The sequence below is a fragment of the Colletes latitarsis genome, chromosome 1, assembly GCF_051014445.1.
Source record: "Colletes latitarsis isolate SP2378_abdomen chromosome 1, iyColLati1, whole genome shotgun sequence".
Lineage (NCBI taxonomy): Eukaryota > Metazoa > Arthropoda > Insecta > Hymenoptera > Colletidae > Colletes > Colletes latitarsis.
The window spans coordinates 52,455,640-52,468,862 of NC_135134.1; the positions used below are offsets into that span (position 1 = coordinate 52,455,640).

Consider the following 13,223-nt stretch of genomic DNA (forward strand, 5'->3'; position numbering starts at 1 on the left):
GTCTCGTAACCGGTACATACGCGTGTACCGGTCAATTAAGCCGAGGTGGACGTGGAAACATAGGGTGGCGACTTACCTCGAATGCAGGGCGCAGCCACGCTGCACTGTGGGGTAACTAGAGGACACCGGCGGTGGTGGAGCGCAGTAAGCCGGCGGTAGCGTTGGATCATGTCTGTGGAAGTGGTTATGCCGGTGGCTGTGGGAATAGCTCAGGGAACCCCGCACACTACCGGGCAGCTGGCGATGTGGCGTTGACTGATCGCTGAAACAAACAAAACGGGAATCTTCAAGGTGTGTTCCTCGTAAAACCCTGGCTAGCCAAACTATCACAGAGATACAGGGATGGAATGGGGTTTCTTGGGTCTAGGTAGGTCGAAATCCTTGATGAAGATTGTCAGAGGACCTGGGGGCTCTATATTACATAGACACAGGGTGCTAAAGAGTGAGGAGTGGTCAAAGAAGAAGTCGAGGACCTGATAGGCGAATGTACTTCCACTTGAAACCCTGGGTAGCCACACTATCGTTGGACAGGGTAGAGATACAGGGATGGAATGGGGTTTCCTGGGTCTAGGTAGGTCGAAATCCTTGATGAAGATTGTCAGAGGACCTGGAGGCTCTATATTACATAGACACAGGGTGCTAAAGAGTGAGGGGTGGTCAAAGAAGAAGTCGAGGACCTGATAGGCGAATGTACTTCCTCTTGAAACCCTGGGTAGCCAAACTATCGTTGGGCAGGGTAGAGATACAGGGATAGAATGGGTTTTCCTGGGTCTAGGTAGGTCGAAATCCTTGATGGAGACTTTGGGAGGACCTGGGGGCTCTATATTACATAGACACAGGGTGCTAAAGAGTGAGGAGTGGTCAAAGAAGAAGTCGAGGACCTGATAGGCGAATGTACTTCCACTTGAAACCCTGGGTAGCCACACTATCGTTGGACAGGGTAGAGATACAGGGATGGAATGGGGTTTCTTGGGTGTAGGTAGGTCGAAATCCTTGATGAAGATTGTCAGAGGACCTGGGGGCTCTATATTACATAGACACAGGGTGCTAAAGAGTGAGGAGTGGTCAAAGAAGAAGTCGAGGACCTGATAGGCGAATGTACTTCCACTTGAAACCCTGGGTAGTCACACTATCGTTGGACAGGGTAGAGATACAGGGATGGAATGGGGTTTCCTGGGTCTAGGTAGGTCGAAATCCTTGATGAAGATTGTCAGAGGACCTGGGGGCTCTATATTACATAGACACAGGGTGCTAAAGAGTGAGGGGTGGTTAAAGAAGAAGTCGAGGACCTGATAGGCGAATGTACTTCCACTTGAAACCCTGGGTAGCCAAACTATCGTTGGACAGGGTAGAGATACAGGGATGGAATGGGGTTTCCTGGGTCTAGGTAGGTCGAAATCCTTGATGAAGATTGTCAGAGGACCTGGGGGCTCTATATTACATAGACACAGGGTGCTAAAGAGTGAAGGGTGGTCAAAGAAGAAGTCGAGGACCTGATAGGCGAATGTACTTCCTCTTGAAACCCTGGGTAGCCAAACTATCGTTGGGCAGGGTAGAGATACAGGGATAGAATGGGTTTTCCTGGGTCTAGGTAGGTCGAAATCCTTGATGGAGACTTTGGGAGGACCTGGGGGCTCTATATTACATAGACACAGGGTGCTAAAGAACGAGGGATGACTGAGGAAGAAGTCGAGGACCTGGTGGCCAGACTCAACTGGAAAAGACCCTACAGGAAATTGTACTCGAAGTCAAGATGGGTCGTCGAACGATAGGGGACACGAAAACACTGATAATTCAGAGTCGTGGCCCCTGGCTGATGCGCCAAGGGGTAGATAACGACACTTATGAGATGTTTGGATCGTTGTAATTATAGGCCAAGAGCAACACTCGTTGTTAGGATCTCCCGATTAAGTATTTTGTTATAAAGTAATATAATTTACATTTTGTATTTAGTTATCGTGATAGTAAGGAATGGACGAAGGGTAATTTCTACGTTATTTACTTCCTCCGTCGTTTAAGTGACGCTATAAATTACCGATGCAGCTACACAACAGTCTAAAGAGACATAACTGGAATGTAAATCACTGTAACATAATGCGCATGTAGTCGGTTAACCGCAAAACGTTTTATCCGTCTAGCCGTGTACTAACCGAACAATTGACTGCCAACTGGCTACGCGATAAAACCAGTTATACCAAAGCCAATAATCATCAATCATTGCACGTATTACAAGGTAACTGGCTCCGACTGAATTTCCCCTTGATATCGAGATTTAACCTCGTCTGAGATTTGATTTCAATATCGGTGGTAGGTGGAAAGAAAATGATAAAATTGCGGCGACAGCGGTTATTGCTCAAGGGTAAGAAACCCTTGCGAGTGTTTATCGTTGCCTAACTGAGATCAATATCTGTTTTATTCGCTGTTGATGATATCTAACCCTTTAAAATCCTAGATTTATCGACTATCGCAAATAAACCTCCCTGCTACGGTTCTCGCGAGCTTACCATTCCAGGATAAGGCAGGAATCTGCAGAACATGGATGAAAAAATACCAAGTTACTTTACCCTTCAAAGATAAGGGAGGAAAGTAATTTTTGGCGATGTAGCGAGTTCAATAATTTTTGAACTCCTTTTTTCAACGCCCAGAGCAAATGCACAGCAAATACTAATAAAAATGATGTAAATAGAAGCAAGAGAATATTGAGATTTACTATGATTTCACACAACCTGGTAAAGAAATCAAAATGGCAGACTTTCTTCTACTCCATGCGTTGCAAACTTGCGTAGATCAATTTTAAACGGAACAACGTCGAATAACAAAACTTTAATTCACGACACAATTTCATCCAGAGATAACTCTTTTTCCAGATACCACGTGAAGCCTTATCGGAGATAATACGTTCGATCGACGATTAGAGCACCCAGAACTGATAACAACTTATTCAAATTGAACTACATTCATAATCTACTACTAGGTAGTTCTGGCACGGTTTTCCAATTTCACAGACTAATCGATCATCCATTATCGCAAATAGCGCGTTCTAACTGCTAGTCCCAACTCTGCAATCCATTTCCGAAACTCTAACGCTAACGATTTGACGATTTTTATATCGATTAACATTCGATAAACCAAAAATTAAAATTCCCCCCGTTTAGAGATACAGACAATCGCTAGATCGCTATGGTTGCATATAAAACCGATGTTGTCGAGCTTTCTAATTGTTTTAATATTCTTAGAAGGCGATCGAACAGGATTTCAACTCCGTGAATATCGATTCGTTAGGCAGCTTGTAACAAATTTATGGGACTTCGCACCTGTTAAATAATTACACACAATAGAACTCTCGTTACATCCGGTTACGGCATGTAAACCACCTGGACGCTTCCACTGAACGCACGAATTCCCACGAACCTTCGTTTCAGATAACGCGCCAACGCTCGAATAGAATTTTACACGACTGGAACGTTGTCTGTTTCGCATAAACTATCGCGCTGCTTAGATAGTCCAACGAGACTCAGTGGAAAACAATGTCCGATACAATTTATCGGAACAATTCGAGCAACAGAATTATTTCCACCGTGTATTTATAAGTTATCATCGAGTAAAATGTATTTGCGCCGTTTATTGCTCAGATTATTTTCGTCGAGAGCCTTTGCGGCGTTTCTCGGTGGCCCTCGATATGTACTTTTCCTTTTTTTTTATCTTTCCTCGACAAGATATCGTGTCGTTAAACCGTTTGGTTTTCAGATAAGAGTGCAACCGTTGCTACGGAGGCTTTAGTCCGAGCCCTTTCGACACTTCCGGTCTCACACTCCTTTTCACGTAGACGCGCCAGATAAAATCGTTTGCTCGATGAAACTAAACCGCTACTCGAGGCTACGTGCTATCCGATATATTCTCGAACAACGTCTCGAAACAAATTTAACATCCTCCATAAACGAAAAACTTACTATCCATTGGATGGAAAATTAAACGTAAGCGTTTTCCTTTGGGTTACGTGGAAAAATATTTTAATCGTTGAAAAATGGATATTTCTTACGCCCCCCCCTCGAGCTCCCAACCGGAAGAACCGCTGTTCGCCACAATGTTCCACGTTGAGTCCGCGGAGTTTTAATTGCTAACGCAACAATAGTCGCGAAATCGAGATCGAGATAACATCGTAATACCTACTTGAAATTTGCCATGCGTCATGCTGTTGGGCGTACCGTGGGCGCAAAAACATCGAGTATTAAAAAATTGGAACGATCGGAATCAAGTAATTCACGGAACAATACGCTCGCGAGCCACTTCGTATCAATGCTTTCGTTTGGGGCGGGAAAACATGCAAATTTCCAACGGAAGATAAAACATATCGATCGTATTATCGTATGCAACCATCCTTCGGTTTAGTTGAATCTTATCCTTTGCTAAATTAAATTCTCAGCTCGTACACGGTGGTATACAGGGTGTTCGGCCACCCCTGGGAAAAATTTTAAAATTAAAAAAAAAAAAAATTTTTCAAATCATTCTAAAAAAATTATTTTCGGCTGTGGGGGTCAATTACAATCATTTTTTGTGAATAGGCATACCCCCGAAATCCTGCGCATTTTCGAGAAAAAAATTCGAGAAGGTGTGAAATTTATCGACAAAATTGAAAAATTTCAAATCGTTCTAAAAAAATTATTTTCGGTTGCGGGGGTCAATTGCAATCATTTTTGGTGAATAGACATACCCTCGAAATCCTACCCACTTTCTAGAAAAAAATTCGAGAAGGTGTGAAATTTATCGACAAAATTAAAAAATTTCAAATCGTTCTAAAAAAATTATTTTCGGTTGTGGGGGTCCATTACAATGATTTTTGGTGAATAGACATACCCCCGAAATCCTTCCCACTTTCGAGGAAAAAATTCGAGAAGGTGTGAAATTTTTCGACGGAAAAAAAAAATTTCAAATCGTTCTGAAAAAAATATTGTTAGCTGTGGAAGTCAATTACAATCATTTTTGGTGAATAGGCATACCCCCGAAATCTTGCACATTTTTGAGAAAAAAATTCAGTATGAGCGGAACTTTAAACGTTAATAACTTTTCAACGAAGCCTCAATCAAGAAATTGGTATTCTTGATTTTCGTCTTATTTTGGCCTCTGGAATCCCGTATTAAAATTTTTCCCAGGTGTGGACCCTGTATAGCTGCATATTTTGAAAAATTCTATAAAAAACAAACCGTCAAAGGTTTCGCGAGGGACGGAATTACCAAACTCGATCCCGGATGCACGAGTCGTCAATGTCGGCTGCAATGTCACAGTAACTAGATCCCTGGCGAATAAATTACGGAAGCTTAACCTCCAGATCGTCGAAAGGGAGCTCAAAGGACCCGGGGTATTTCAATTACAGGGAAATATGCATGAAAAATACAACAGGCAAAATATCGCCGTGCAATATTAATTTCGTGTGTCCTTTCGTGCGCGAATATATCGCTCGACGATCTCTGTGCAATGTATCGGCGAATAAATACAAATAATCGCCCAAGTGATCCGTGGAATTTATACAACAAAAGTCGACAATTTCGCGTGACAATATCAGAAAAATGTTACGAAATTTGACGAGAATTTATCGACGTTTCGACGCTGTTATCGAAAACTTTCCAGACGTACAATTTTACATAAAACAAGATACCGAAGAAATCGTCTGGTTATTATTGTATTTGTTTAGATGGGACACAGAACGTTTAAAACTCTGTTCAGATTTATACATTTTTCGTAAAATGCTTGTCCAGGCGTAATCGTAACTTTATTGTTTTTTTCTTATCCGTTACGCGTTATCTGAAAACAGATTTATTCGACTGCGAACAACGCGTGTGAACGGCGGCACGATTAAATTCCTAAAACGCTCATTTGCCTCGTGGCAAGTTTCCAAAGCGTGTTCAATTAAACAACCGCAGGTTTTCATCGATAACCCAGGCTGCGTAACGACGTTAATTACACAAACGAGAGCAAACTCGCGCCCCGAGTGTGTCACTGTGCGCGAGGATACTCCGTAAAGCGGCTTCCGGTCGCACGATCTCGCCTAACGAGAAAAGACGAGGAAGTTAAAGACGAGCGAGGGAAAAAATGGAAGTTCGTAATACGACGTCAGCGGAGAAATATCGTTAGGTCGTCGCGATGGATCCGCTACAGGCGCAGTTAAGAAGGCAAATTTATGCCCCGGGTGCGCGACAACTTTCGCGTAGCCCAAGTGTAATTCAAAATTACCCGACGCCTTGGTAAAACTTTCGTCGAAAATGCCTCGAAACAGAGACTAGAATGAAGTTCACTGGTTCAAATCGATCGCGTAACTTTACTAGGCGCTAGGACTCCGGTGTACGAATCAGAAAATTATTGCTATGCGCACTAATCGTTGGAACGATCGACAATTGAATTAACCGGGGAGCTCGGAATCGCACGGTTACTATGTATATTACGATGTAATTAAATTGAGAAATTTAAATACAATATAATTGAATTAGCGCGGCTCCCTTTAACGCGCGAGACGAATTACAGCAACCTTCTTGCAATTAAACAAGAATTTCTATTCGCAAAAGTATCCTCGACGAAGTTCGCTGCGAAGAATTTAATTATGATTCTTCTTTGGGTGAAATTGCCAGTAGAAAATCTGTGCACGTGCTCGAAATGTCACACATCGGTGAAAATCCATCGCGTTAATTGGGGAAAATGACCCCTGGCGCCGGCCAAGTGCGATCGTTTTTTGCTGTTTCTGAAGAATCGGAACGATGTCGACGAAATTTCGAAAATATTCCCACGGACGGATTTAAATTGTACACGGTGGATTCGTTAACGACTACTATCGAGATTGGAAATTGACGCCATCGCGCTCGAAGAATATACGTGATATTAATTGTGCATCGCACGGCCAACATATTCCAATTACAAGATGTCGTTTTCCAGCGATTTACCAACGCCGTCCGTGGAAAAATCTATAAAACGAAATCCCAAATGGAATCTGTTTCTCACGCTAATGCAACGAGAATGCGTAGAATTCCTCTCTGTCCTATAAATATTTAACGAACAGAACCCAAGAGAAAGAACTTGGATTTATTATTCACCGCGTCACTGGCGCCTTTACAGTTTCAACTTTTTACGATCGCAAATTACTAAGCTGCGGGGTTCCTTAATTTCGACAGAACGTCGATCCACGGTTTCGCGGATCGGGGATAAAGAGGATAAAAAAAGGGAACCCCTATCGAAAGGCACCGGAATTTAATCGTTTATCGTTTAAATACCCTTTTTTCGACGTACCTCGCGAGCGACGAATTTTTCGCCCGTATAATTGTTTCAATTTTTAATTAAGCACGTGCCGGAAATTACTCTTCCGATATGAGCCCGTCGCCATTAATGCGCCAACGTGTTTCGATAAAAGGCACGCGCTTTCGAAATCCGATTGACGCCAAATTTCAAAGAAATGTTAACCTAGTTTCGTAGGAAAAGCGAAAAGCCTCGAATACCCCTGCATAAATGCAAAATATCAACGCTATACGGCGGAACTTTTATGCTAATTTCCGAGAAAATCGTTTCATTGATCCGCTAGTAATTAATTCTGACACAAGCTCGAATGTATTTACGGCCATTATCGATCACGACTTTGCAAAAACTTATTCAAACCGCTATAAAACCACGAATTCAAAAAAAATTATCCCCATTACGAGGGAGAACTCCTTTTCGTTCCATCCACGTGAATATTTGGCGCGAGACAGCGTAATCGTAAACATTACGTGGTCCAAACAGAGTCGAATTATTTGAAAGGGGAAAAAATTGTATTCCGACAGAAATGTTTTCCTCGATACGCGCATCACGTTCGCGAGTTTGAATCGATTTCTCGAAAGCATCCTTCCGCCCGATATTCATCATAAATGCAAGAACAAAGTAGCTCTTGTTAAAGCGTGCCCGCTTCGAGACATCCCCGTATGGTCGTACGTTATCATAAAGGGCACTGAATTTTTCACGGACAAGCTTTAAAACAGCGTTCAACCAGCTTGCGAGGAAAAAAATTCATTCTCGTTTCGTCGACGGAAATATGGTATTCGAGACACCCGGTATGGTCGTACGTTTTCATAAAAGGCATTCAATTTTTCAAACGAGACACGCGTCGTTTACTTCGCTGCAACAACCCGAGGAGTTTAATATTTTAAGCACAAAGGATGTGAACGAATTAATTTCTTACCGAGGGTGAGAGGGGGCTTGTTATTTTGTTCTCGAACGACGTCGCCGAGCACACGTGGGGGGGAGGGGAAAAAGGAAGAAAAACGCGGGAAAAATCGAGAAAAGAAGGATAAATCTATGGCGGAGGCGTCCATTTAACGGGCATCGGCGCCTCGGTGCTCGTCGGATTAAAAATTACAATGCTCCCGGGGGAAAACGTTTTGTGCCGCTTCTTCCCGGGCTTTCCGGGCCAAATTATTAATCGTTTCCTCGAGACAAAAAAGAAAACAGATCCCGACAGGTTAAAATATTTATTTTTACGTGCGTAAAATCAGAATAGAATGTGGCTTTTCGAGAACCAGCGGATTACGTAAAATTTCTCGGTAACGCGTTTCGGATTCTTGTGCAAATGTCACGGTTTGCACGGGTAGTCGTTCGAGCGCTAAAATATTTTAACTTCCTCGAAAACGAGGAACCTCTTTTTACGTTTCCCGTTAAAAAGCTTGCAATCGTTGTCGGCGAACGGAACGGTTGGTAGAGAAATAAAAACAAGCAACCCCGATTGTTCAGTTTCAGGAAGATCAAAGTAGATGAAAGTTTATCGTGAGTTTTTTAGGTGCAAATTGCGTTTTAGTTTCTATTTTAATTCGCGTTCTAGTCGGGAGCCTTGGTTTTATTGCACGGTTCAGTTGGTACAAGGTTGCGTTTCCTGCATTTCCGATTTTAGCGCCACCGTTTCACGGTCCCGCGTTTAGCAATAAAGCGACTACGTCTTTTTTATTGGATGTCCCCCGCATGGAACACGCGGTGGTTGTTCAAAACTCGTCGAAGCCGCAGCCAAGTTTAGACAACAGACGTTCTATACTTGACCTTAATGGCGTCCGTCCAATGCCACAAACTTTGCGGTGGTCCTCCTACGTTTCTCTTCTCATCGCTCGAGCCCAATATCTGGCAACTTCACCGAGAACATCCCCACCGATAAATCGAACGCGTTTTAGGAAAATGAATTCTCCAGACGTGTCTTTGAGCATTGCAACCGGATATCTCGGAATATACTTCTTTTTTAAACTTCGAAACATGCTCTTCTTCTAAACAGGGTTAAGCTATCTCGATGGGCGTTCGAAAAGTTCTATAAACTATAAACAAGCTCTCGAATACTTTTTCTATACGCTTGTACGAATCTTGTGCTTTGTAAAAAGTGATTCGAAGAATAAAACTCTGCCGGGGACAGACGTGGGGAAGATGGAGTACAAAGCAGGATGTATCAAATGGGGAAATCTTAAACCTCGAGTTGTTTTGGAGGATCCTTGAAACTTTCTGGACGTCTGCCTCTCAAAACCATACAAACTTTCCACTAAAACGTATTTTACGATTTCCGGAGATAAGAGGATGGCTATGGTGCGGCTATATAAGAAATATCTTAAATGTTTTTAATTCAAGCGCACTCGTGATCGGGGAATATATTGTAAATCTCGATGTTCGAAATTTTCCAGACAATTTGTGTTTGCGTTTAATCCTGAATACCGGTTTCTAGGATGGATCCATCGTTATATCGAGATCACAGAGACTGAAACGCTATTACCTAGCTTAAAATAAGAACGGTTTCGTCTGCACTCGGTGTTGCCAAAGAGATTAACCCGACATCAATATCGTTCGATAATCTGTCGACGATGGATCGTATCGAGCATCGCAATCTCGGTACGTCCGCCGTAATCCTGAAGATCCAATCAGAATACCTCAAACCATCGATGGAATGTGGTCCATTGCAGTGGAAGCGGAAGCGCCACTGGCAATTTTCGACCTGGAAACTTGACAATACTTGGAACCAACTCTGGCTCGTTTTAACGGTACAAAATTTTTTAGCCACTCGCAAAAAACTATACAACTTTCCATTTTAATCTTTCCGAGCTTTTATATTTATACAAAAGCTTGTTCAATTTAATACAGAGTTCCCTGTTAAAATTTCTGAGTGTTCCATTTTAATCTTTCAGGAGTATGTTGAAAAATAGTTAAAATTGACACGCAAACAAGACCCGTCGAGTATAATAATTGTATAGGAAAAGTGTTTTCGATTTTAATCTATAGAAGGAGCTATGGCTCCGATGCGAATCGCGACGAGGATAAAACTGCTGTTTAAGACCGATCCCTTTCAATTTTTGAAATAGAAATGTTGTCAAACAACTAGTGGACCTGCTATGCAGACCTAACCGACGAATCCAACTAAATAGCCCGTGAGCGATGTCGACGCCTTCGAGGTCAAACAAGCGTATCGCCTGCGATTAGGTACCGCTATTCGGTCACAAAACACGTAGGAAAAACTTGGAATTTTATGCTTCTCCGCGGCTAAACGCGAGGGTTGAATAGGAAGCAATACGCCTACCTTCGTTTAACACTGATATTTGTATCAATCAAACAGAATTATAATGCTTTCGAGTCTAGTTCGCGTGGTCCTAATTTTATACACGCAGATCGAAATTAGAATTTATATCATGGAACATCCGTAAAGTGAAAAACTGTCTTCCGCCATTCGTGCACAATTAATTGATTCGTTTGATAATCTGCATTCCCTCTAAAATGTATTTCGAACGCGATACATTTGAAATTCATGAAAGTACGATCGACGAATTCGCGAAACAATAATTCTCAATTTTCGCGGAGCCGTTCAGTCTCTTAAATTTGCAATATAGTACAGGTAACACATGGATTGAAAAAAAATTGATATTCTCCACGTAGCTTAATGTCTCGAGTGATTTATTATCTCATCGCGATCAGATTCTTTTTCTTTTAATTGCATCGATGCACAGCGTTGGAAGAAAAATATTCGCGGACGTTAAAACTTCGCATTGTCCCGTAGATAAACTTCAAGAAATAACTGGATAAAGTATCGGAGTTGAAGTTGTTGAAGCGGGAAGAGAAATTACTCGACTCGATTATCGATACGCTTCTGCAATGAGGTAACCGTTCTGATTTTTCTAACGTTAACTCGTATCGAGAGCTACGGACAAATGTTTATTCGAAGTACGACGTTCCTGAAAGCACGCGAAACGAGTTTAAAATGTTACAAGGTAAATCACCTCGGTTTAGAATTTAATATTGGAAATACGAAACGCTAGAAAGTCGAGTTAACTCCGTTTTTCAAATTTTCATTCCGCGTTCCCGGTGCTCCGAATTGCAAATCGCACTCGCGACGTAACTATTACTTTCCAGTACCAAGAACCGGAAACGGAGAATTCATAAACGCTCCGCCATCGCGTTTTCCACGATACACGGACAGTGGGCACTTTCAATTTAAAATTACATTTGACTCCAAACATTTACCGAAAACGAGCAACTAAAGCGAGAGTTCCCGGTACCGGAAACCGCGAAACTTTTCACGGTTTGGAGTAAACTCGACGTCCATTGCGTCAGAAAGTACGAAATATTCCCATTTCGTACGGTGGAGGCACTCGACGAGTACCTGACGCGCTGTAGGAATCCGCAGAAATCCTCTCGAACGTACCTGTCCACGTTGTTGTTCTTAAAGCTGACCATTCCGCTCGAGACAGCTTCCCTCATTACGCGCACCTTTTCACACTCGTTATGCACTAACCCGACGACGCACAACCACCAGACGCGTCGTAGAACAACACAAAGAGACGACGCCGCACGACACAAAGGTGCATCGCGTCACGTGCACCGGACGGCAACGGACAAACTCAGAGAAACACTCACCGTCCTTCCGACACCGAGTTTCCGGACCGACTGAAGAGAAGCCACGCTTCGCGAACCGCTACCCCCACTCTGTCACCCGCTACACTACCCCCTCCAAGTATCTAATTGCACCGTTCCCGCAACCGGGAGGCCAGCTGACGTCCTTTTGTTGTCATTCTCGACTCGTCTCCAGTGACAACCGATCACGATCGAATACCACTGCGACACGGGTTGTCGAGGGTCGGCGTTACCTTCTTCCCGACCACCGGGTATGCTAGGATACATATGACCACCATAGTTTCGGGGAAAACCAAGGGAGACTTGCACTCCAAAGAATTACACAGAACACGAAACAAACTTGGAAAACCGTCAGGAAATATGCAAGGTGCTCGGCCATCTCTGATCGAGGCTATTAAAGAATATTATAGAAGAATTATTTTCGGTTGCACGTTCAAATTCTATGCACTTTCAAGGAAGAAATTCGAGTAGGTGCCTAAATTTTTCGGCGAAAAAAGAAAATTTCAAATCCTTCTGGAAAAATTATTTTTAGCTAGGGGGGTCAATTACAATCATTTAAGGTCATTACACACACACCCGAAATCCCACGCACTTTCGAGAAAAAAATTCGAGTAGATGGACAAATTCTTGGAGAAAATTAAAAAATTTCAAATCGTCCTGGAAAAATTATTTTCAGTTGCATGGGTTAATTACATTCATTTTTGGTGAATAGACGTACCCTCGAAATCCTAACCACTTTCGAGAAAAAAATTCTTTACCGAAAATCTAATGTCTGACCATGTATGAATGTCTCCTTGAAATTTCATGCGTATGTTTAAAAAATCGTAACTTGATTTTCGTCTTATTTCGGCCTCTAGAATCGCCCGTTAAAATTTTTCTCAGAGGTGACCGAACGCCCTGTATAGTTTACGGTCTTTAGCAGTCCGTTCTCATTTGACTCGACAGAATTTCGCAAAGGCGACCCGTTTAACGAAAATTTTATTCCCGCCAAGTTTCGCGGACGGGTTGACTTAATTTCCCACGCGAAATAATGCAACGCCTCCGACGTCGACGCGTGTAAATTTTATTCCGCGAGACGCGAGTTCTTTCGCGCGATAGAGGAGGTTGCACGCTCTGGAGCGAAATTACATTCGTAGCGCCAAGCATTCCGGGGAGTTGGGCGAATTTTGTCGAAATATCTGTTTAATTAAATAAAACTATGTATTCCCAAATATCATCGAACGTATATGCATGCATCGCGTTACGTTTAATTGAAAATTAATATTTATTCGCTGATGTATTCCATCGAAATTGCGCCTCGCGAATAATTTCGCGGGGATCCGATCCATCGATTACCGAAAGAT

General features: G+C 42.6%; 1 protein-coding gene across 7 annotated transcripts in view; it reads right to left on the reverse strand.

Moving 5' to 3' along the window:
* Nucleotides 1–11,900, reverse strand: part of LOC143344276 (uncharacterized) — a 174,024-nt gene extending 162,124 nt beyond the window's left edge. For all 7 annotated transcript variants that reach the window (XR_013080091.1, XR_013080094.1, XM_076770199.1 and 4 more), the window contains exons 1-2: nt 11,672–11,900; nt 77–262 (exon numbers count right to left, since the gene is read on the reverse strand). Coding sequence is in view for 5 of the 7 variants with exons in the window: in XM_076770199.1 (XP_076626314.1) it covers nt 77–262; nt 11,672–11,727 (242 nt within the window). In the remaining 2 variants the exon portion in view is untranslated. The remainder of the gene's footprint in view (nt 1–76; nt 263–11,671) is intronic.
* Nucleotides 11,901–13,223: the final 1,323 nt, after the last annotated feature.